This window comes from Polypterus senegalus, chromosome 17 (assembly GCF_016835505.1).
Source record: "Polypterus senegalus isolate Bchr_013 chromosome 17, ASM1683550v1, whole genome shotgun sequence".
Classification (NCBI taxonomy): Eukaryota; Metazoa; Chordata; class Cladistia; order Polypteriformes; family Polypteridae; genus Polypterus; species Polypterus senegalus.
In genome coordinates this window covers 92,945,812-92,967,821 of record NC_053170.1, presented here as the reverse complement: position 1 = coordinate 92,967,821, position 22,010 = coordinate 92,945,812, and the positions used below count along the sequence as shown (strand labels likewise).

Here is a 22,010-nt window from a genome sequence, read left to right as displayed (position 1 = left end):
TTCTTGATATCAACACTTTTTCTGCTTTTCAAACTTCTGATCACAATTCCATTATTTCTACTTTGCACTCCTTTTGTTGTGGTTTGGCTTATTGAATAACACTTTCTCTTTTTCAATGGCATTTAAGAATTTCTAGACTCCCAGGAGTATTTGTTAGTAGCCATTTCATGTCTTTGGGTTTCTGTTTTGAATTTCTCCTTCACAACATTGGTCTTTATTGTTTGTTTGGATGCCATTTTGTTACTTTGTCATTATGGCGCTAGTCGGTTCATATAGTCATGGTCACCTCGGTCACAGCCTTGATGTCAATTATGAAAAGAGGTTAAAAGGGTCATTTTTATGGCCATTTTCTATCCGAGGTTGTAGATAAATCCCAAAAGATTATTTAACATTTACTGAACTTCTGATATCATTTTTGTTAATGACTTTTGATTTTCGCTTACTGTTTTGGATTCCTCTGAAAATGTTCCTGGGTTTCCCGGCTACATCCTAGCGTGTTTTTTGATTGCGTCTTAATTTCCGGTCCTGGTCTCTTTTCTTCCAAGACTGCACATCTTTCTTTTAGAATACATAACAGTTTCCTATCAAAAATATCAGACATCTTAAGCCCTATTTGGACTGGCTTAGCTTTACACCAGGATGTGGGTGGAGTAAAGTCAGGCTTTGAAGTGGGCCTGTATGCACCAGGACCCCATACCAACCTTGCCTTGTGAGTACTGGTAGTTAATATGTGTGTACTGGTGTGTACCGTCAGTCCCACATTAGCAGCCCTTATTTATAACAACGATAAGTCTGTTCACACCTCCAAGGGGGACCCCATCCCTGAGCGGTTTGACATAAGTTGTGTATATTAGCGCACCTTCAAACCTTTGAAGGGGTTACTCCATTCCCCTGTTATTCAGCACATGCAGCATGGAGTACCGGTGCTATTCTTTTTCCACTTCAGGAACTGTGCAAAGTAATTATTACTAGAGGACATTTGCAATTATAGTCCCATCTGAATCGCTCAAATGACCGTTTTACTGATATGTCGATTCACACAAGACTAGTTTAACCTGGAGTTATTTTTCACAGACTTTTCAAAGAAGGTAAAAGGCTCCATAATCTTTACTGAGACATGAACGTGCAGTACAAAGTTCCTGACATGAGAGATTCGCATGGGAGTAAAACTAGAGGTCCTCCGGTAGTAATTACTTCACTCGCTCTCCGGTTTAAAACTAATGCCGTCTGTGTTTCATAATGTCTGAGCTTCATTAATTATTGTCCTCACTGGAACTGACATATTACATCAGGCTCACATCACCTCAGTAGCTCACCTGCATTCATTCCGGTAGGAGACTGAAAGATCATTAAAGTTTGGTTATTATTTACATGAGTTGTGTTGGATTCACACTGGGTACTGATACCAGCTTTTAGATCTCAGTACTGATACCAAAATGATACTGAAGCCAATACTGGCTTACTAAACCCCCACTCCCCTACCCTCCTCTGCCACACAGCACTCTGCCAATCAATATAAAGAGCAGTGTGGGGGACCCTTAGAATCTGCATGCCGTTTATACAAAAATCTACACATTCGAAGAGCGAGAGGAAGGGTGTGGTTGGCAGAGATCCCCAATGGTAAGTCGAACTATATAGCATATGTATAACAGAGAGGAGTGTGGTGGAGAGAGGTTTGGGGAGGCTGTGTTGCGAGTGTGACTGTTTCGAGGTGCTTGAGAACTACTTACGTTCCCAATGTTAAAGAAATGTTACCACCGTACCGTTTTCACAATTGGGTTTTAGGTACTTTTTCAGTACTGGCATACGGTGCAACCCTATATGGGTATGCATGTCTAATGTTCAAACTTCTGTGGCTATCCAGTGTAAATTAAGATAACGTGTGTCACCCTTTGACTTCACGCTTTTTATGCTTTGTAGTAAAACACTGTAGACCTTTTTCTCTCTTGCACGTGTACTTAGCGTCAATTTTCAAATCATACCTGGGGGTCCACATGTTTTCTGCCTTACATCCTTAATCTGCACTCACTCACTCACTCCGTTTCATTTTTTATGTCTCACTGTTGTGTTCCTACCACAATGGCGTGGTCCTTTACTGCTCACTACCAGGCAGTGTCAGTGGACATTCCCTTCAAACTCTAATGCCACAGGATGCCAATGTGCATGTGGCTTGTGAGGCCTCGCCCCATCCGAAGGCGCTAGCTCTCTGATGCCTATTGAGATGGTTTCCCAGCAACTGTGACAAGCCAAGGCACAAACGGAAAAAAGAATCTTTTTTAAGAGGGCACTAAAGATGCCACGCCCACTGTCTCCTTAGATTCTATTTTCAATTTGTATGGATACAATTATTTCCGTGACGTTTCTTGTCTTTTTAGAACCTTGTTGATTCATTAGTGCCCTTCTTCACCGATGGCCAAAGCCCTCTCAGAATACTTGAGCTTCCCATCAGAAGGAGCAGTTCTCAGAAATCTCGCCCATCATCATCGGAGAGTGGCTCTGCTAGGCTCTTGTGTTCCCGGCAGCTTAGGATTGCTGATTACAGTCACGCAACATTAGAAAAAAAAAAATAAAAAATTCTTTTTATCTACGTAACAATCGAAATTTGGGTGTACTTGATAACAGTACTTGGAATTGATAACTTGTAACTTGACAACCTGCAAACATCCAAAAGCTCACCAGGCCTAAGGTGGTCATTAAATGGGCCAAAACAAGAGAATGGTAAAACAAGGGCAATAAGCAAGGAGAACCCTCTCAGTAAGTAGTATGGTTGATCCACTAGAGGGCAGTAAGCACATGCTTTACACATAGCGCTCTAGATGGGCCCTCTCTGAGGACAGCAGGCTGAGCGAAGTGCCACGGAACCTGCTGGTGGATCTGGTTGTTATGCCCACAAAACGAGGAACTGTGGGTCAGAAAGTGAAAGAGATAGCCAAGGAGATGAGATGGGAGAGTCGAATTCTTAGTCAAGAAACAGGCGAGACGAGGCGATGGTGGGAATTCAGTCAACAAAAGTGACTGCCAAAGCCAGTAAATATAAAACTTGTAGTTCAAGAAAACAAAGCAAGTGTCATGGCTTAACCAGGACTCTATCTCAAACTTTAATTTCTTTTATCCTAGTTAATCTTGTTTGTTTTTTTTTTTTATTTAGATATACAGTATTTGATAATGTCAACATTTCTGTTAAACGATTTTCCTTAAGTGCTTTTCTTTGTTTCAATCATTTTGTAATATTGGTCATCTTTTAATTATATCAACATTGCATGTTTTTGACTATTCCTTAATATGTTGAGGCCAAGGGGGTGGGTGCCCCGATGCTGCAGCTGTAGCTGCCACCGGGCCTATAAAGAAGCCCGAGCTGCCTTGGCACTAAGCATTCACTCCTGCTTGTGTTGGTTGGTTTCTCTTTTGTCGGTTCTCTTGAAAATATTGCTGGTTCTCATCGGAATTTTTTGCTTTTGAACATTTTGCTCATATTTGGTGTTGATACTGCAATGGACTGGCTCCCTGTCCAAGGACTGATCCTGCTTTACACCCTATACTTGCTGGGATAGGTGTCAACTTCCTATGACTCTGCTCAGGATTAAGTGGGCTTAGAAAATAGTATGGTATAGTATAGTATGGTTTTGGTGTTGATTACAGTTTTGTATTTAGCTTTCATTAATCAATCATATATTCTAAGAAATGTTACTATGGGCCATGGTTTTTAACCCGTTCCCCTTGTCCGTTTTTGGGGTTTTGTTTCAGGGACAGGCCTATTTGAAGCGTCAGGTTTATTTTTTAGATTCAGGTCTTTTGAACTTTTTGTGGCCCAAAGTAATATCAGCAAGTAATACGAACTAACACTCATTGCAATAAAAAATGAGTTTTTTGAAAAATGAGGATCCAAAGCTTGAGCATTCGATTTGTGAGCTGAAAAAGTAGAATTGATGGTAACAAAAAAAAAAAATGAATAACACTCACAGTAACCTGGCCTGGCCACACAGGCTAGCTGACAGAAAAAAACAAAGCAGTGCAGGCATGTGGCACTGCTGACAGGAAAAGAAACATGGCGACCTCTGCCAACAGTGAAGCACATTGCAAACACAGGTTACTCACACCGAGGGCAATAGAAGTCATAAAGGAGCAAAGAGGCTTCTGCCACCATGTCATAGGCCTCTGGTCCTGAGTGGAGGTGCAACCTCATGATATGGTGACCAAGACAGCAGTGGATTCACAAGCATGTGGCAAGTCTGTCAGAGCATCTGCCGACACTGAAGGACATCACGGCAACCTCAGTGCAGTGATCAGGGGTGCTGTGTTTCACGAAAGGCACTTCTTCGAGGACCAGAGGTCCGAGTTCTACTGGTTACAATATATGTTCTGACAAGACAAATTTAGATCTACCTATAGGTTCAAAGTAACTTGCTAATGAGTGTATAGGATAGGGACAAACTCTGAGCCCCAGCTTCAGTCCTGCTCACCTGGTTTCCTGATCTGCCATAGAGATGCAGAATTAGTTAGAGTAGTGGGACTAAAGCAATGAAGGACAGCAAGAACAAGCAGTGGAGGCAAGGCACTGTCTCGCTACCCCTCTAACCATGCAAATCTTTCTTTCTTTCTTTCTTTGTTTCTTTCTTTGTTTCTTTCTTTTTTTCTTTCTTTCTTTCTTTCCAGTTTCCAGATCAGGTTAATGCACACATTCATCCAGTCCCCATGTAAAGTGAAGGATCCCATTGCTCTTGTCTCCCTTATGCATATCTGCTCCATGCTGCCCCTAATATTTCCTAAAAGATTAATGACAAGGATGTGAGTGACTCCAGGAAAAGCGCTGAAGATGCACAATGGGATGACATCAATGCACTGAATAATGTTCACCTACCGCAACTAATACAGAAATGTGACTCCAGTTTGGTCTGTGCCACACACACACACACACACACACACACATACATACACACCAGAAGGGGTTTGGGTCAACCCCAATTCCAGTGAGTCTCAATTTCTTATTCTCACATTGAATTTAAAAATAAAAGAAAAAGATGAAGAAGAGACTGCACCTTGCACTTATGAAGCCACTTGAAGACGTCACCCACCAGGCTTGTGTCCCTGTTTACCTTGTTAGTCACATGTCAGGTGACAGGAAGGAGAGTGCTGAGCTACAGCATAGGTTCTCAACCCATCTAAGATTCAGTTTTGTCTCTTTTTTTCAAAAAACAGCCCTTTTATTAGCAGTAATTTTAATGTAAACTAGCCCCTGAAGAGCTGACATGAACAAATAACAGTACATACGACATTTAAATACAGTGTACATAAAAAATGAAACACACACAGTCCGCATTGAAAAGAAACTCGACACATGGGTGTTTAATACTCAAATTTAGTGTCCATTTGTCTTTTGAACGGCTAACCTGGGCTTGTTGGATTCGCACAAGTTTCTCAAAATGAGAGGAATACGCTTGAATTTGCAGGCTGCTGACTTGTGTGGACTTTTCTGTTGCATAAGGAAAGACGAGCCATTCTGTAATTGTGTGCCTTCTTATATTTGGCAGTTCAACGTGCAACAAGGTGACGACCAAAGTGCCTGCTAGCTTGTTGTACAAACACGTTAGATTGCTTTCTGTGAAGTCTCAAGATTTTCTTTTTAAAAAGTCAAACAATTTACTTCTGTAAGCTGCATGCTTTGTTTCCAAATGTCTTCATAGTCTGATGGGCTCCATGTTTTTTTTTGGTAGTACCGGATGCAGGATTGCTAGCCACGCTTTATGATAAAAGTAAATGCACATCTCAGAAAGTCAGAGTTGCATGTTCAGGATTTTGGGATGATTCTTAAGAGGATGATACAGAACTGGAAGAGTTTGCAGTGGGTGATGTTACGGGGCGTTTGAGCAGCTTCTCCATGTCCGTTGGCTTTCTTAATGAAGCGTGTGGTGTATGACAGATAGGCCTGTAACTGGACTTACGAGTCATTTCAGTTTCCCAAGCATGCAGGAACAAAATGTCCCATTGACTGAGTACAGAAGGAAATCTTAAATTTAAAATTAAAGTTCTTAAAAAACTAAATCTGTTGGTGTTCCTTGCCAAAAGACCACCTAGCTCCATTCAAGTCTTAGCTTATTCTTTTATTTTAAGGGACTTCATGGTTCTTTACTGGGTTGTGTGGTTCCTTGTTGAACTACTGCTTGACAAATCACCACCTGATTCTTAGAAGCATTATTTTATTTTATTTTTTTGATTCTTTATTTCACCTTATACAATTTCTCGTATTAGGAATTTGTTAGTTTTCGCATACCCCTTGGGGTCAGAGTGCAGGGTCAGCCATCATACATCGTGGAGCAACTAAAGGTTAAGGGTCTGGCTCAAGGGCCCAGCAGAGTAGGATCTCTATTGGCAGTGACGGGGATTCAAACCGACAACCTTTGGGGATACCAGCGCAGATCCTTAGCCTCAGAGCCACCACTCCGCGTATGAAGTTGGCTCTTTGTGCTTTGAAAAACATCTTAATGTGTAGAAAACCAAACTGAAATCTTCAATGTATAGTAGGTTACCTAGTGGGACACTGAGCATGGACTTAGCCTGGGTTATTGTAGGCAGCAAGAGTCCTGTTAAAATCAGGATTTCACTGATCTGTTGCCACCTGTTCATGGCTATTTACTGTATGGGGTATCTTACCGATCTCCATAAATAAAGATTCTTTCCGGAACCTTCATGTGGATGAATCTTTTGGGAACACAAAATGGTTCCCTTATTGCATTGCTCTGAAGAACCACTCTGGTGCCTTTATTTTTAAGACTGTAGCACCCCTGTACAGGACGTCCATCCATCTTAGGTGAAAACTCATGTGCACACATACAGGGACCACTTTGGAATTGCCAATTACTGAACCTAACGGGCGTGTAATTCAGATGTGGAGGGAAAATCAGAGAATAAGAACTCCACAGACACAGAGAGGGCATGAAAACGGCACACAGACAGCAACCAGGGATTTGGACTGGGAGCACTGCAGCCATTGTTTCATTAGTGAATGTATTAAAAGTGTTCCTGCTGTTAGAACAATCACTTCAGAAGGCACTGTTTTACGGCAAAGCTAAATGAAATAAAGCATTTCATGTCAGAGCTCACTATGAAAAGGCACAATGTAAAATTAAGAAGGATTAAGGATGCATTGTGTGACTGTCATCTCCAAGAGCAACAGAATAAAAAGTAAAGACTAATTGATTTATTACATTGCTCTGCACCACTGCTTTTCATACAAGGCACTTTATTAAATGTTATAATTAACCGGTTGCCATGAAGGCTACTTCATAAAATAAAAATGTTCAGGTCAAACCATACTGTGACAAGTACTAATAGAAAGGGTACCATATAAGACATAAGTGATTGACTGAATACATTAATTCTGGCCCAGAGCTTGTCAAGAAAAAAACTAAAACTGTCCAGTCAACATATCACATGAAAGTCTTCACCATTAACACCTGCGTTCAGTGCATGGATAGAGAGGTGCTCAAAGTATGGCGGGGATGTCTGTCAGAAGTATGTACTGATGTTTGCAAAAAAAAAGACTGACTGAGTGATGGGTGACTGTCTGACAGAGAGATGAAAGATCAGAACACCATGCAATAAAGTGAGATATGACACGATAGGTAACTGTGAAAGGCACTATATGATAGATAGATAGATAGATAGATAGATAGATAGATAGATAGATAGATAGATAGATAGATAGATAGATAGATAGATAGATGATCAATGGATGATAGATAGATAGATAGATAGATAGATAGATAGATAGATAGATAGATAGATAGATAGATAGATAGTGTCAAGGATGCCAGGGGCGATGACCCGGCCGGGACACCTTCAGGGATCGGAGGTGGGCGTGCACCCATCTGGGATCATGTGGGGGCCGCCATCCTGGTTGCGTTGGGGGCCACGGGTAGAGGGCTTGGAAGCCCAACCCTGTAGGGACCCGTGGTCACCGCCAGGGGGTGCCCCAATGCCTTGGGGACCCTGGACCTCAGCACTTCCGCCACACCAGGAAGTGCTGGGGGGAAAAAGAAGAGGGATACCCGGAGAGCTTCCGGGAGAACAGCCGGCATTTCCCCCACACTGGGGTGTGTCCAGGGAGGAATGCCGGGACACACCTGGAGCTCGTCCGGGATGACATAAAAGGGGCCGTCTCCCTTCATTCGAGGCTGGAGTCGGGTGGAAGAAGGACGAAGCAGAGAGAGAGTGGAGGCGGCCCGAAGGAAGGCATTGTGTGCTAGCCAGGACTTTGGGGACATTTGGGGGTTTGTGTGGCACTTGATTACTTGTAAATATTGTAAATAAACGTGTGGTGGTGGAAAACAACATGTCCGCCTGTCTGTGTCCGGGCCGGGTCCACAATAGATAGATTGGAAAGGCACTATATAAGATAGATAGATAGATAGATAGATAGATAGATAGATAGATAGATAGATAGATAGATAGATAGATAGATAAGGCACTTTATAAAATTACACTTGATGGCTTAACTAAAACGTCGTGCGAGAGCCTTCACTATAAAGGGCACCATATTGATTCAGTACAATTTTCTGGAAAGCTCTTCTGATAGTCCATTAGGATGAGCTCCAGGCACACAACGCCTGCACTACCCTAATGGTTCCCCTGGGTGGACGGCTACAGTGCTGCCACAAACTTGCCTTCCTTAACCCTTTACAAGATTTAATCTACAATATCGCCACAGTGTTCAAAAAAGGTCTGCGTCCTCCTCTACGGATATTGCTAAGAAGATCTGAAATGTGAAAGTGTGTATAAATAGAAGCGTAATCAAGTTGCACTCTCTGGCCACTTCAAAAATATTCCATAGAAGGTAACGCTCTCAGCAGGACTGATGGGCTGACGGTGACCTGTGTCCCCTTGATGAATATACCGCTCACTTCCTGGAATGTGACTTGAAGAGCTCTTGATATGGAGCCATCAGATTCAGGAGGTGCAGCTGATGCATTTCCCAAATTCCATCCCAGGCTCCATTTTGTTTTTCCCTTTTCTCTCCTTGCCAGAGGGGGTTATCTTTGTCTGTCCACCCCGCTCAATGTGTGGGCTTGTCAGTCTGACAGACTGCTAGAAAGCTTTCTCACAAGCCTGTCAGCCAACTCAGAGGAGACAAAATATTTTAAACAGAACGGTAGTTTGGTTGGGGGGCCAGACTTGGCAGATGTGATTGCGGCAGAGGGAGAGAGAGAGAGATAAGACGCAGCCATACACTGTGAGACGTCACAAGGAATTCACACATCTGCAGTTCACCCATGCGTGAGGCTGTGACATTTACAGAAGCCTACTTATTTTTTTTTTAATGCATGCAATACCCTCACTACTGAGAGCATTCTGGGTACTGTGCACAAATCTGACATGGCCCACGTGGCCACTAATTGTGGAAAGAACTGAATATGCACGAGGCTGTCCTGTTGCCAACTGTTGTGTGTGTTGCTGTCATGTAGGTTAGAAGTGATGGGGAATGACCCTCATGGCTCTCTGGGGACTCCCAGTGAGGCAAAGGCAGAAAAGGAGCTACAGTGCATCCGGAAAGTATTCTCAGCGCATCACTTTTTCCACATTTTGTTATGTTACAACCTTATTCCAAAAATGGATTAAATTCATTTTTTTCCTCAGAATTCTTCACAAAACACCCCATAATGACAACGTGAAAAAAGTTGACTTGAAATTTTTGCAAATTTATTAAAAATAAAAAAATTGAGAAAACACATGTACATAAGTATTCACAGCCTTTGTCATGAAGCTCCATATTAAGCTCAGGTGCATCCTGTTTCCCTGATCATCCTTGAGATGTTTCTGCAGCCTCATTGGAGTCCACCTGTGGTCAATTCAGTTGACTGGACATGATTTGGAAAGGCACACACCTGTCTATAGAAGGTCCCACAGTTGACAGTTCATGTCAGAGCACAAACCAAGCATGAAGTCAAATGAATTGTCTGTAGACCTCCGAGATAGGATTGTCTCGAGGCACAAATCTGGGGAAGGTTACAGAAAGATTTCGGCTGCTTTGAAGGTCCCAATGAGCACAGTGGCCTCCATCATGCGTAAGTGGAAGAAGTTCGAAACCACCAGGACTCTTCCTAGAGCTGGCCGGCCATCTCAACTGAGCAATCGGGCGAGAAGGGCCTTAGTCAGGGAGGTGACCAAGAACCCGATGACCACTCTGTCAGAGCTCTAGAGGTCCTCTGTGAAGAGAGGAGAACCTTCCAGAAGGATAACCATCTTTGCAGCTATCCACCAATCAGGCCTAAATGGTAGAGTGGCCAGACGGAAGCCACTCCTTAGTAAAAGGCACATGGCAGCCCACCTGGAGTTTGCCATAAGGCACCTGAAGGACTCTCAGACCATGGGAAACAAAATTTTCTGGTCTGATGAGACAAAGATTGAACTCTTTGATGTGAATGCCAGGCGTCACGTTTGGAGGAAACCAGGCACCGCTCATCACCAGGCCAATACCATCCATACAGTGAAGCATGATGGTGGTGGCAGCATCATGCTGTGGGGATGTTTTTCAGTGGCAGGAACTGGGACACTAGTCAGGATAAAGAGAAAGATGACTGCAGCAATGTACAGAGACATCTTGGATGAAAACCTGCTCCAGAGCGCTCTTGACCTCAGACTGGGGCGACGGTTCATCTTTCAGCAGGACAACGACCCTAAGCACACAGCCAAGATATCAAAGGGGTGGCTTTAGGACAACTCTGTGAATGTCCTTGAGAGGCCCAGCCAGAGCCCAGACTTGAATCTGATTGAACATCTCTGGAGAGATCTTAAAATGGCTGTGCACCGACGCTTCCCATCCAACCTGACGGAGCTTGAGAGGTGCTACAAAGAGGAATGGGCGAAACTGGCTAAGGATAGGTGTGCCAAGCTTGAGGCATCATCTTCAAAAAGACTTGAGGCTGGAATTGCTGCCAAAGGTGCATCGACAAAGTATTGAGCAAAGGCTGTGAATACTTATGTACATGGGATTTCTCAGTTTTTTTATTTTAAATAAATTTGCAAAAACCTCAAGTAAACTTTTTTCACGTTGTCATTATGGGGTGTTGTGTGTAGAATTCTGAGGAAAAAAATGAATTTAATCCATTTTGGAATAAGGCTGTAACATAACAAAATGTGAAAAAAGTGATGCACTGTGAATACTTTCCGGATGCACTGTATACAAAGAGTGGCTGAGGACCTTGGTAGCATACACCTGAGGTCACAAATTACACGATAGATTCAACGAGGAAGGTCAAGTCCATTACTAAAAAAGTGAATTGTGAAGCAGGATCAGGGGGGTGCAAAACTGCCTAACTAAGCTCTGGGCTAAGATGTGCTGACGTGGACTTGTCAGACATGAATGTGAGTTCATGAGGCTATTTCTGTTCTGAATCAATGCACAAATTCTGTGAAAAAATAATAGCCTCTGTCTGATTATTTGCATTTTTCAAATTTCTCTGTGAATGTCACAAATACTTCAACCATGGCCTAATATATGGCCTAATACTAAACAAATTGAAATGTAGAGATGTCAGGTAATTGAAAAGAACTACTCTGGGTGTCTCTGTCCTTGGAGGATTCGTTTTGCTGACGTGCTGTGGCCTCGCTTGTGTATTTGTGGCTAAGTGAGCCCTTACCCTAACTCCACCTCTCACTTCCGGCCCGGACAGACAGACACACTTCCTCACATAGACGTTTATATATAAGATATAATTAATCCTTTTACTGGGCTGACTTCCCTATAAGGGGCAATAAATTGTTCACACTGGAATGTTGCACATTTGTATACCGAATTAGTGAAAGAAGCAGCAGACTGTGGCATATTTGTCTCTTGATACTATCCACTTTATCAGACCAGAACTCAAGACAAGATCTACTGAGATACACTGTGAAAAATAAGGGAGAGTTCCAAAGTTAAATGGGGGTTCACGCCACTACACAATACTGAGAAAGTAACCCTTGACAATCTATTTGATTGGTCACCCAATGCACCCCAAAACAACGATCTCTTACAGCTGCCCACTTAAATTATACCTCTTCATTTAGTTGTACCCCCTATGCACTATGAAGCCAAACCCCCAATTTACAGTATGATAACTGGGACAATCCTGCCACATCAGCCACAGCAGAAAAAAAGTCCAGAACTGAGGAAGAGTTCCAGGCAGTCGCCTGCTCTATATAGCTGAACAACAACTTAAAAAAAACATGACATTAGCAAAAAAAGAGTTAAAAAAATGTACAGCCAGATTAAATGACCCCAACAAACAGTGAAGTCAACGTGCTTTACATGTCATAAAGCACTTCAGAAGATAAACACCAGTCCAGGCCTACAGCTATTTGACTAAGCCTCATCACCCACAGATAATTCATCTAGAGCAGCTCCACTGCAGGCAGAGGGCAGACATTTTATTGTGTTTCAACTAATTACCTGACAACACTGAATTAAAATGGCAAGGAGTCCTTCTGGAGGGGTTTAGAACCATTCATAGCAGCACCGAAATCTGTGAAAGGAGATTTGGGGATTTTGTATCTAACTACACAGGTGAGTGGGACACAATAAGTAGCATAGCTGCCGGACAGCTCCAGAGTCTCCTTGGGTTTGAATCACAGCCCGGGACTGTCTGTGTAGGTTCTCCTTCCATTTCTTGGTATTCAAATGTTCCCTCACATATCCCAAAGAGGTTCAGGGTAAGTTAAGTGGTAACCTGGTCCTTGGTGAGGGATGAGACAAAGAGCGGTTCAACAAACCTCTGATGAAGAATAAAAAACTTGGACGACGTTTTCCCTTGCCCGGACGGGTCACTGGGGCCCCCCTCTGGAGCCAGGCCTGGAGGTGGGGCTCGATGGCGCGCCTGGTGGCGGGCCTGCACCCATGGGGCTGGCGGGCACAGCCCAAAGAGGTAACGTGGGTCCTCCTCCCCGTGGGCTCACCACCTATGGGAGGGGCCAAGGAGGTTGGGTGCAGTGTGAGTTGGGTGGTGGCCGAAGGCGGGGACCTTGGCGGTCTGATCCTCGGCTACACAAACTGGCTCTTGGGATGGGGAATGTCACCTCTCTGAAGGGGAAGGAGCCTGAGCTAGTGCGCGAGGTCGAGAGGTTCCAGCTAGATATAGTCGGATTCACCTCGACGCACAGCTTGGACTCTGGAACCAATCTCTGTGAGAGGGGCTGGACTCTCTACCACTCTGGAGTTGCCCCCGGTGAGGCGCCGAGCAGGTGTGGGCATACTTATTGCCCCGACTTGGAGCCTGTGCATTGGGGTTTACCCCGGTGGACGAGAGGGTGGCCTCCCTCCGCCGGGTGGGGAAGGGTCCTGACTGTTGTTTGTGCGTATGCGAACAGCAGTTTGGAGTATCCACCCTTTTGGAGTCTCTGGAGGGTTGCTAGAGGGCATACCTTCTGGGGATTCCCTCGTTTTGCTGGGAGACTTCAATGCTCACGTGGGCAATGACAGTGAGACCTGGAAGGGCGTGATTGGGAGGAATGGCCCCCATCTGAACCCGGCGGTGTTTTGTTATTGGACTTCTGTGCTCGTCACGGATTGTCCATAACGAACACCATGTTCAAGCATAAGGGTGTTCATATGTGCACTTGGCACCAGGACACCCTAGGCCTCAGGTCGATGATCGACTTTGTGGTCGTGTCGTGGACTTGCGGCCATATGTCTTGGACACTTTCGGGTGAAGAGAGGGGCGAGCTGTCAACTGATCACCACCTGGTGGTGAGTTGGCTTCGATGGTGGGGAAGATGCGGTCAGACCTGGTAGGCCCAAGCGTGTTGTGAGGGTCTGCTGGGAGCGGCTGGCAGAGTCCCCTGTCAGAAGTAGCTTCAACTCCCACCTCCGGCAGAACTTCAACCACGCCCCGAGGGAGGTGGGGACATTGAGTCGAATGGGCCATGTTCCGTGCCTCTATTGTTGAGGCGGCTGACGGAGCTGTGGCCAAAGGTGGTCGGTGCCTGTGTGGCGGCAATCCCGAACCCGTTGGTGGACACCGGTGAGGGATGCCGTCAAGCTGAAGAAGGAGTCCTATAGGACTTTTTGTCCTGTGGGTCTCTGGAGGCAGCTGATAGGTACCGCAGGCCAAGCGGAGCGCTTGGTTGTTGCTGAGGCAAAACTTCGGGCATGGGAGGAGTTTGGAGAGGCCATGGAGAACGACTTTCGGACGGCTTCGAGGAGATTCTGGTCCACCGTCCGAGGGGAGGGGGAAGCAGTGCAGTGTCAACACCGTATATGGTGGGGATGGTGCGCTGCTGACCTCACTTCGGGCGTTGTGGGTCGGTGGGAGGAGTACTTCGAAGACCTCCTCAATCCCACTAACATGCCTTCCAATGAGGAAGCAGAGCCTGGGGACTCTGAGGTGGGCTCTCCCATCTCTGGGACTGAAGTCACCGAGGTGGTCAAAAAACTCCTTGGTGGCAGGGCCGGGGGTGGATGAGATTCGCCTGGAGTTCCTTAAGGCTCTGGATGTTGTAGGACTGTCTTGGTTGACACGTCTCTGCAACATCGCATGGACATCGGGACAGTGCCTCTGGATTGGCAGACCGGGGTGGTGGTCCCCTCTTTAAAAGGGGACGGAGGGTGTGTTCCAACTATAGAGGGATCACACTCCTCAGCCTCCCTGGAAAAGTCTATTGGGGTTCTGGAGAGGAGGGCCGTCGGATAGTCGAACCTCGGATTCAGGAGGAACAGTGTGGTTTTCGTCCTGGTCGGGAACAGTGGACCAGCTCTTCACCCTTAGCAGAGTCCTGGAGGGTGCATGGGAGTTTGCCCGACCGGTCTACATGTGTTTTGTGGACTTGGAAAAGGCATTCGACCGTGTCCCTCGGGGAATCCTGTGGGGGTGCTCCGGGAGTATGGGGTACCGGACCCCCTGATAAGAGCTGTTCGGTCTCTGTACAACCGGTGTCAGAGCTTGGTCCGCATTGCCGGCAGTAAGTCGAGCCCGTTTCCAGTGAGAGTTGGACTCCGCCAGGGCTGCCCTTTGTCACCGATTCTGTTCATAACTTTTATGGACAGAATTTCTAGGCGCAGCCAGGGTGTTGAAGGGGTCGGTTTGGTGGACTCAGGATTGGGTCACTGCTTTTGCAGATGATGTTGTCCTGTTTGCTTCATCAGGCCGTGATCTTCAGCTCTCTCTGGATCGGTTGCAGCTGAGTGTGAAGCGGCTGGGATGAGAATCAGCACCTCCAAATCCGAGAGCATGGTCCTCAGCCGGAAAAGGGTGGAGTGCCCTCTCAGGGTTGGGGGAGAGATCCTGCCCCAAGTGGAGGAGTTCAAGTATCTCGGGTCTTGTTCACAAGTGAGGGAAGAATGGAGCGTGAGATCGATAGGCGGATCGGTGTGGCGTCCGCAGTGATGCGGGCTCTGCATGGTCTGTCGTGGTGAAGAAAGGAGCGGAGCTGTAAGGCAAAGCTCTCAATTTACCAGTCGATCTACGCTCCTACCCTCACCTATGGTCATGAGCTGTGGGTAGTGACCAAAGAACGAGATCGAATACAAGCGGCTGAAATGAGTTTCCTCCGCAGGGTGTCTGGGCTTTCCCTTAAAGACAGGGTGAGAAGCTCAGTCATCCGGGTGGGCTCAGAGTAGAGCCGCTGCTCCTCCGCATCGAGAGGAGTCAGATGAGGTGGCTCGGGCATCTGATCAGGATGCCTCCTGGACGCCTCCCTGGTGAGGTGTTCCGGGCACGTCCAACCGGGAGGAGGCCCCGGGGAAGACCCAGGACACGCTGGAGGGACTATGTCTCCCGGCTGGCCTGGGAACGCCTTTGGGATTCTCCCGGAAGAGCTGGAAGAAGTGGCCGGGGAGAGGGAAGTCTGGGCCTCTCTGCTAAAGCTGCTGCCCCCGCGACCCGATCTCGGATAAGAGAAAGAGGATGGATGGATGGATGGATAGATTATATGGAATCTGAAATTGGATGGGTGATAGAATAGAATAGAATAGAATAGAATAGAATAACCAATGCACATGGGGTAGCCTCTATAGCCTGTGAGTTTACAAGTAGATTAAGTGGAATCTAAAATTAGATGGAGAATAGATTAGAAAAGAGCAGAACAGAACAGAGTAGAATAGAATAGAATGGCCAATGCACCTGGCATAGTCTGTATAAACCTGCAAGTTCAAAATTAGACTACGTAGGAATCTGAAATTGGATGGCTGATTAGAATAGAATAAAATAATTAAGGCACATAGGTTAGTCTCTACAAAATGTGATCTTGCAAGCAGATTAAGTGGAATCTGAAATGAAATGGATAGTAGAATAAAATAGAATAACCAACATATGGGACTGTCTCAATAGCCTGTGATTTTACAAGTAGATTAAATGTAATCTGAAATTAGATGGATAATAGAACAGAACAGAACAAATAACATAACCAACACACACAGGATAGCTGGACCAGGCCAAGGGGTCGCCCACGTAACACCTGGCTGCGGCAGATAGAAGGTCATTTCCGGAGGGTGGGACTGGACCCTGTGTGTCTGCCTGGGGGGGTTGCCAACACGATTCCAGAGTTGTTTCGTCGTGTAGTGGGTGTGGCAACGCACTGTACCAATGCATGCTCCCCGACTTGACTTGACTTGACAGGATAGTCTCTATAGACTGTAATCTTACAGTTGGATTTAGTAAAATATGTAATTGTTTGTATAATATAATATAATATAATATAATATAATATAATATAATATAATATAATATCCATCCATCCATTATCCAACCTGCTATATCCTAACTACAGCATCACAGGGGTCTGCTGGAGCCAATCCCAGCCATCACAGGGCGCAAGGCAGGAAACAAACCCCGGGCAGGTCACCAGCCCACCGCAGATAATATAATATAATATAATATAATATAATATAATATAATATAATATAATATAATATAATATAATATAATATAATAGTTCATCCTGTTTCCAGTATTGTGCCTAATCCTGCCAGGATAGGCCCTGCCTTACCGAGACCCTAAAATGGATGAAGAGGGCTCAAGAAATCGTCAGAGTGTGCCCTGTGATCGATTGACACCACATCCTGAATTAGTTCTTGCCCTTGTGCCCAGTGGTAAACCACAGCTTTGAGCTTTTCTTTTCTCTTTGTTTTTTTTTTTAATGCTTTCAAGTCAGATGAAAGAATATTGCTGTGTCACTAAGAAGGGAGTGATGTGCTGCTGTTATTTTAAATAGTGGGGTGCACCCTGGGGGACTAAACAGGCAGTTGGAGGAGTCCAAAATTCCAGCCGATACACAGATGTGGCTCCAAGCAGTAATTTTGTTTTATGCGCTCGACGAGTCATGCTTTCCTGGAGGGTTCTGGTGCTTAATGTAGTACATTTGGATGTCACACAGCTGGCAAAGACTTGAGAGCACAGAAGGAAAAGACAAAAGTGAGCAAATGGAGAGGTGTTTAAACGGTGGCCGGAACTCTGGCTGTTGTCCCTTCTCTCTTTATCACCCACCCTGTTGCCTTCTGGCTCCAGGGTGATGTCACACTAGACTTGGAAGGAGCTCCTGACCTACAGTGATCCCTGGAGGTGAACCAGCCAAAACAATGGGCAACAGCCGGTTACAGTTAAACCTTGGCCGAGGAGTTGAAAGCCGGTTTCTCTCGGGTTTCTTTTAAAAATGATAGGGAACGATGCCAGTTAGAGAAAAGAAGGGAGCAGCAGGAAAAGGCGCAGATCCTAAAGCCTAGGACAAAGCAATGCCGACAGTTCAAGACAGGAAGGGAGTGATATCTGACGTACAGGAACATACCGACTGCTGTAAGGGGAGGTTGGGTATCTTTTTTCAGCACCTTGCTCTGTGGGCCGAGGGACTGAAAGCGAGCTTTGGGGAGTCTGGAGTTGGAGGGTTGATGAGTTGAGTGATAACCTGCATTTTCACCGTACAGAATGGCCCTGATTCAACTTCACTTTTAAGGACAAGTGCCATAAGGTAAAGACAGAACCTGGTAGAACCTCATCTGAAGAAGAATCCACAGGACCGGCATTATGCTAAGCACTGTGCTAAACGCCAGTAAGCAACTGAGTGCATCAGCCCAAAGTGACTTGTGCTAAAGATGATCAGTTGGTTAAATTAATGAATAAAGCAGGCTGAGGGATGCTTGGCAGGCAAAGTACACCCAGCGACCACCTGAGAGGCAGCACGCACCTGTGACTCTTGTACTCTGGACAGGATCCTCCACTTCTCTGACTGGGTTACGGTGACAACTTCTAAAGCCACTAGAGTGAGGACCCTCAAGCTGCTTGCTCTTCAGCTGGAGATAACTGGAAGTGCCTGTTAGTCTTAGTAAAGAGCTGCCCACTGTATATCCAGTAGTGCTGGCGATGAAGAGATGACATGATTCAAGTTATTAAAATTAAGAAAAGACTAGGGGGCTTAGCCCCCTGCTCGCTTCGCTTACCAACCCCCCCAGCCTGCGCTATGTGCCAGTCACTTCGCGTCTCTGCCGATCACGTATGCGGATTTCACTTTCACCAAACAACAAATCTTTTATTTCTCATGGAAACGCCTCTTCATTGGGAAGAAACACTACTTTTCTCTGGTGGTAACACGAATTAGACAATCTACAAATCTCCGCAGGTTTGATCCTGGCTTCCGGCATGAGAATGCAGCTGTTGTGTCCTTGGGCAAGACAGTTAACCTACCTTGCCTGCTGGTGGTGGTCAGAAGGATTGGTGGCGCCAGTGTTCGGCAGCCTCACTTCTGTCAGTGTGCCCCAGGGCAGCTGTGGCTACATAGTAGCTTATCATCACCAGCGTATGAATGTGTGTGTGAATGGGTGAATGACTGTTGTGTTGTAAAGCGCCTAGGGGGGTTCTTGAACTCTAGTAGGCGCTATATCAAATACAGGCCATTTACCATCTCTATCCTGCTCTGCATGTGTATTGTGCCAACGTTTGTGGCCATAAGTGTGGCGGTTATGGCAATGGAGTTTCTGGACCCAAAAGGAAACATGCTTCGTTATGGCCAGATCTTAAAATGGAAGTAATTAAGAGAACGAAGAACAGGTGATTGGTATTTCTTTTGTGTGTGATATCCCGGAAACTGCAATACACAAAGTTCTCAAGAAAAGTTAATATTGGGATGCCAAAGCAAAAACTACATTGTCAGGTAAAGACAAACAGAAACAATGAGGGATGTGATAGAGATGATGAAAGGTGACTAGCCACATGGACTGAAGGTCTCTGTTAACAGCTCACGCCTATAAGCTCAGGCCTAATGCGGGAGGAAGCTTCCCCATTGTAGGAGGATATTCACAAGGACACCATTAAACCATTGTTGGTCCCAGCTTTATGAGGATTCACATACATTATCTACTTAAAACAAGGACAACCTGTGCTCCAGTTTTCGTTACACACTCCCAAAGATCAAGGTTAACTGGAAACCAAACGGACCCCTGAGTGAGTGTGAGTATGAGCATTATGTGTGAGTGGGCATTGTGAAGAACTGCCACCCTATCCAGGGCTGTTTTCTGCTCTGTAAGGATGGGTTCAGCCTCCAGTAACCCAGAATTTGATCAAGCACATCTGAGAAGGTTAATCTTAAGTAAACTCATTAAAGCAATTAGTCTCAATGGGGGAAGCACTTGATGTCTGCTAAAACAGCTGCAGCCTACAAGAAGGAAGAGAAAACAAAACCAAGAAGGTTAAGCCCACACAGGATTTGAACCCAGGGTCCTCTCACTCTCTCACAACTGGACCTGCAAGTCAACAGCATTGACACCTGCATCATCATACTCCCCTTCCTCCTTCTCTATTTCTGTGACTTCAGGAGGGTCTCCATGCTGTTTGTAGCTGCCAAATGTGTAGGGTCGGTGAGGAAACTACCATTAAAGATCACAAACAATGGTCTAGTGCCCAGGTGACCCAGTTGATATCAATCAATCAGTATTCTATATAGTGCCTTTCATTTGGATTGTAACAGAGCAGCTACCACACAAATGCATCCCTCTGTCTCACTGACAGCACACCCACTTTTGTTTTTCCAGAGTTTGAAAACAGGCCTTTGTGAAGGAAGAATATCAATAGAGTGGCACACACGCTCACACGTACTGCTCGTCTCTCCATGTCTAAGGGAGAGAACAATACCTTGGTAAATGTCAGATGGAAGACAAAATGTCAGCTATGACGACTCATGGACTGAAAAGTAATTTGATGCTGTTCATTGTCATTTGCCTCCTTGAGAGCATCTTATGATAACTCAGAAAGCTGGAACTGTATCTTACATTTGGAATCCATTTGGAAATAAGAGGGCAGGCTATGCTATGGCTGTCAACAACAACAACAACATTTATTTATATAGCATATTTTCATACAAATAATGTAGCTCAAAGTGCTTTATATGATGAAGAAAGAGAAAAAAGACAAAATAAGAATTTAAAATCAGAGAACACTAGTTAACATAGAATAAAAGTAAGGTCTGATGGCCAGGGAGGACAGAAGAAACAAAAAAACTCCAAGACGGCTGGAGAAAAAATAAAATCTGCGGGGGTTCTGAGGCCACCCAGCCCCCTCTGGGCATTCTACCTAACATAAATGATCTCAATTGGTCTTCATTGTATTCAGGGTTCTCATGGAAGAACTTGATGATGACGGTCACGTGGACTTCTGGCCATTAATCCATCAATGTAGGAAGGCATAACGTTCATTGGACATTGGGCTGCTAGGGGGCACTGTTCTCATATGTTGGGATGGGGTCACCTAAGGGGCTGTCAAAAGGTGGCATACCAGAACAGTCTGGGTGGAAACCTATGACATTCACCTGATTATCTTGCTCAATCAATTCATGTACTGTATATACAGTAAGGCACATGTGCCTATGGAGTGCATTGTGGGTCTGTAGCGGAGTGTGTATGTAACATTTAAGCTGATAAATATTCTGTATGTCTTTGTTTGTAAACTAGACAAACCAAATGTAACATTGTCAGTGTTTCAGGAAGCATGTTTTGCTTTATCAATGAGATGATGTTTACCAACCCACAAGTCTTTAAGACTGAATCCTTATCAGAAATTTGTGAAATTTATGTCAGGGGGAATGCAGTATGCATCAAACCAGTTTGGAAAGGGTGACTGTGTTTGGACTTACATGAACTTACAAGCCGTCCCCCAAAGGAAGGCCATAAACTGCCTAAACAAAGCAGCTGGGGGATGAGTTGTACCTGAGCGCTTCCATTGGTAAATGGCTCAGGTTGGACAGGTAAGCTAATTCTTTTGGTCTAAAGTATGGCTGTTTATGATTGGAGGCCATTCAGTACCACAATGCCACATTGGCTTGCAGTTAAGAATAGTTGGTCACATTACCTTTATCTATCTCTCTCTTTCACCAGCTGGCCATGAAGACACAATCATGATGAAGACAACTCCATCCCAGCAGCCATATCAAGACAGGCATGTTGCCTGTTTCAATACCTCATTCAAAGGCTATGTGGTAGTAAAGCAAACGAGATTGAAAATAAGCCGAGAGCTGCCTATGGCAGCAAGTTACACTGCTATTTACTCTTTAAGGGAAGGTTTGAGAAAACTCTCGCTGTAAGCTGCTTCCTTAATATTTTTGGGCATATTATCAATACTACATAATTAAATGTGCAACTTCACTCCAGCCTGCTAATTTGCTCCGTCTAATTACCTGAGCTTACAGATGTAGAAGAGACGGGGAGAGGAAAAATGCTGAAGGACCTGACCACAGAGTGGTAAGTGCATGTAATTTCAGACATTTTATTAAGGGGGGAAATAGGGTCACCATAGGACCCTATTGGACATAACAGGGTCTTAATCATGTAAAAATAACAGATGTTGAGAGTGATGGAACTGCAGTGTTAACTGCCTTTCCATTTCCATCTTTTGAGCAAAAGGGAAGAAATTCGTGAGGAACTGTGATGTCATTTGAGATGCAACACCAGAAGCCCCGCCCCTTCTGCTTCCTCCACTATTTACAAACGATGCAGGCCCAAAGTCGGGGTTCAGTCTCGAACCGGCATCCGAGACAGACACAGCTGCATCCTTCAAAGCTCAAAC

The 22,010-nt window shown here is 45.1% G+C and overlaps 1 protein-coding gene across 1 annotated transcript in view; it reads right to left on the bottom strand.

Moving 5' to 3' along the window:
* The window catches only part of cacna1g (calcium channel, voltage-dependent, T type, alpha 1G subunit), a 435,684-nt gene that overhangs the window by 124,430 nt on the left and 289,244 nt on the right, over nt 1-22,010 (bottom strand). The window contains exons 11-12 of the mRNA XM_039739383.1: nt 19,689-19,819; nt 4,461-4,473 (exon numbers count right to left, since the gene is read on the bottom strand). Of these exons, the coding sequence (XP_039595317.1) occupies nt 4,461-4,473; nt 19,689-19,819 (144 nt within the window). The remainder of the gene's footprint in view (nt 1-4,460; nt 4,474-19,688; nt 19,820-22,010) is intronic.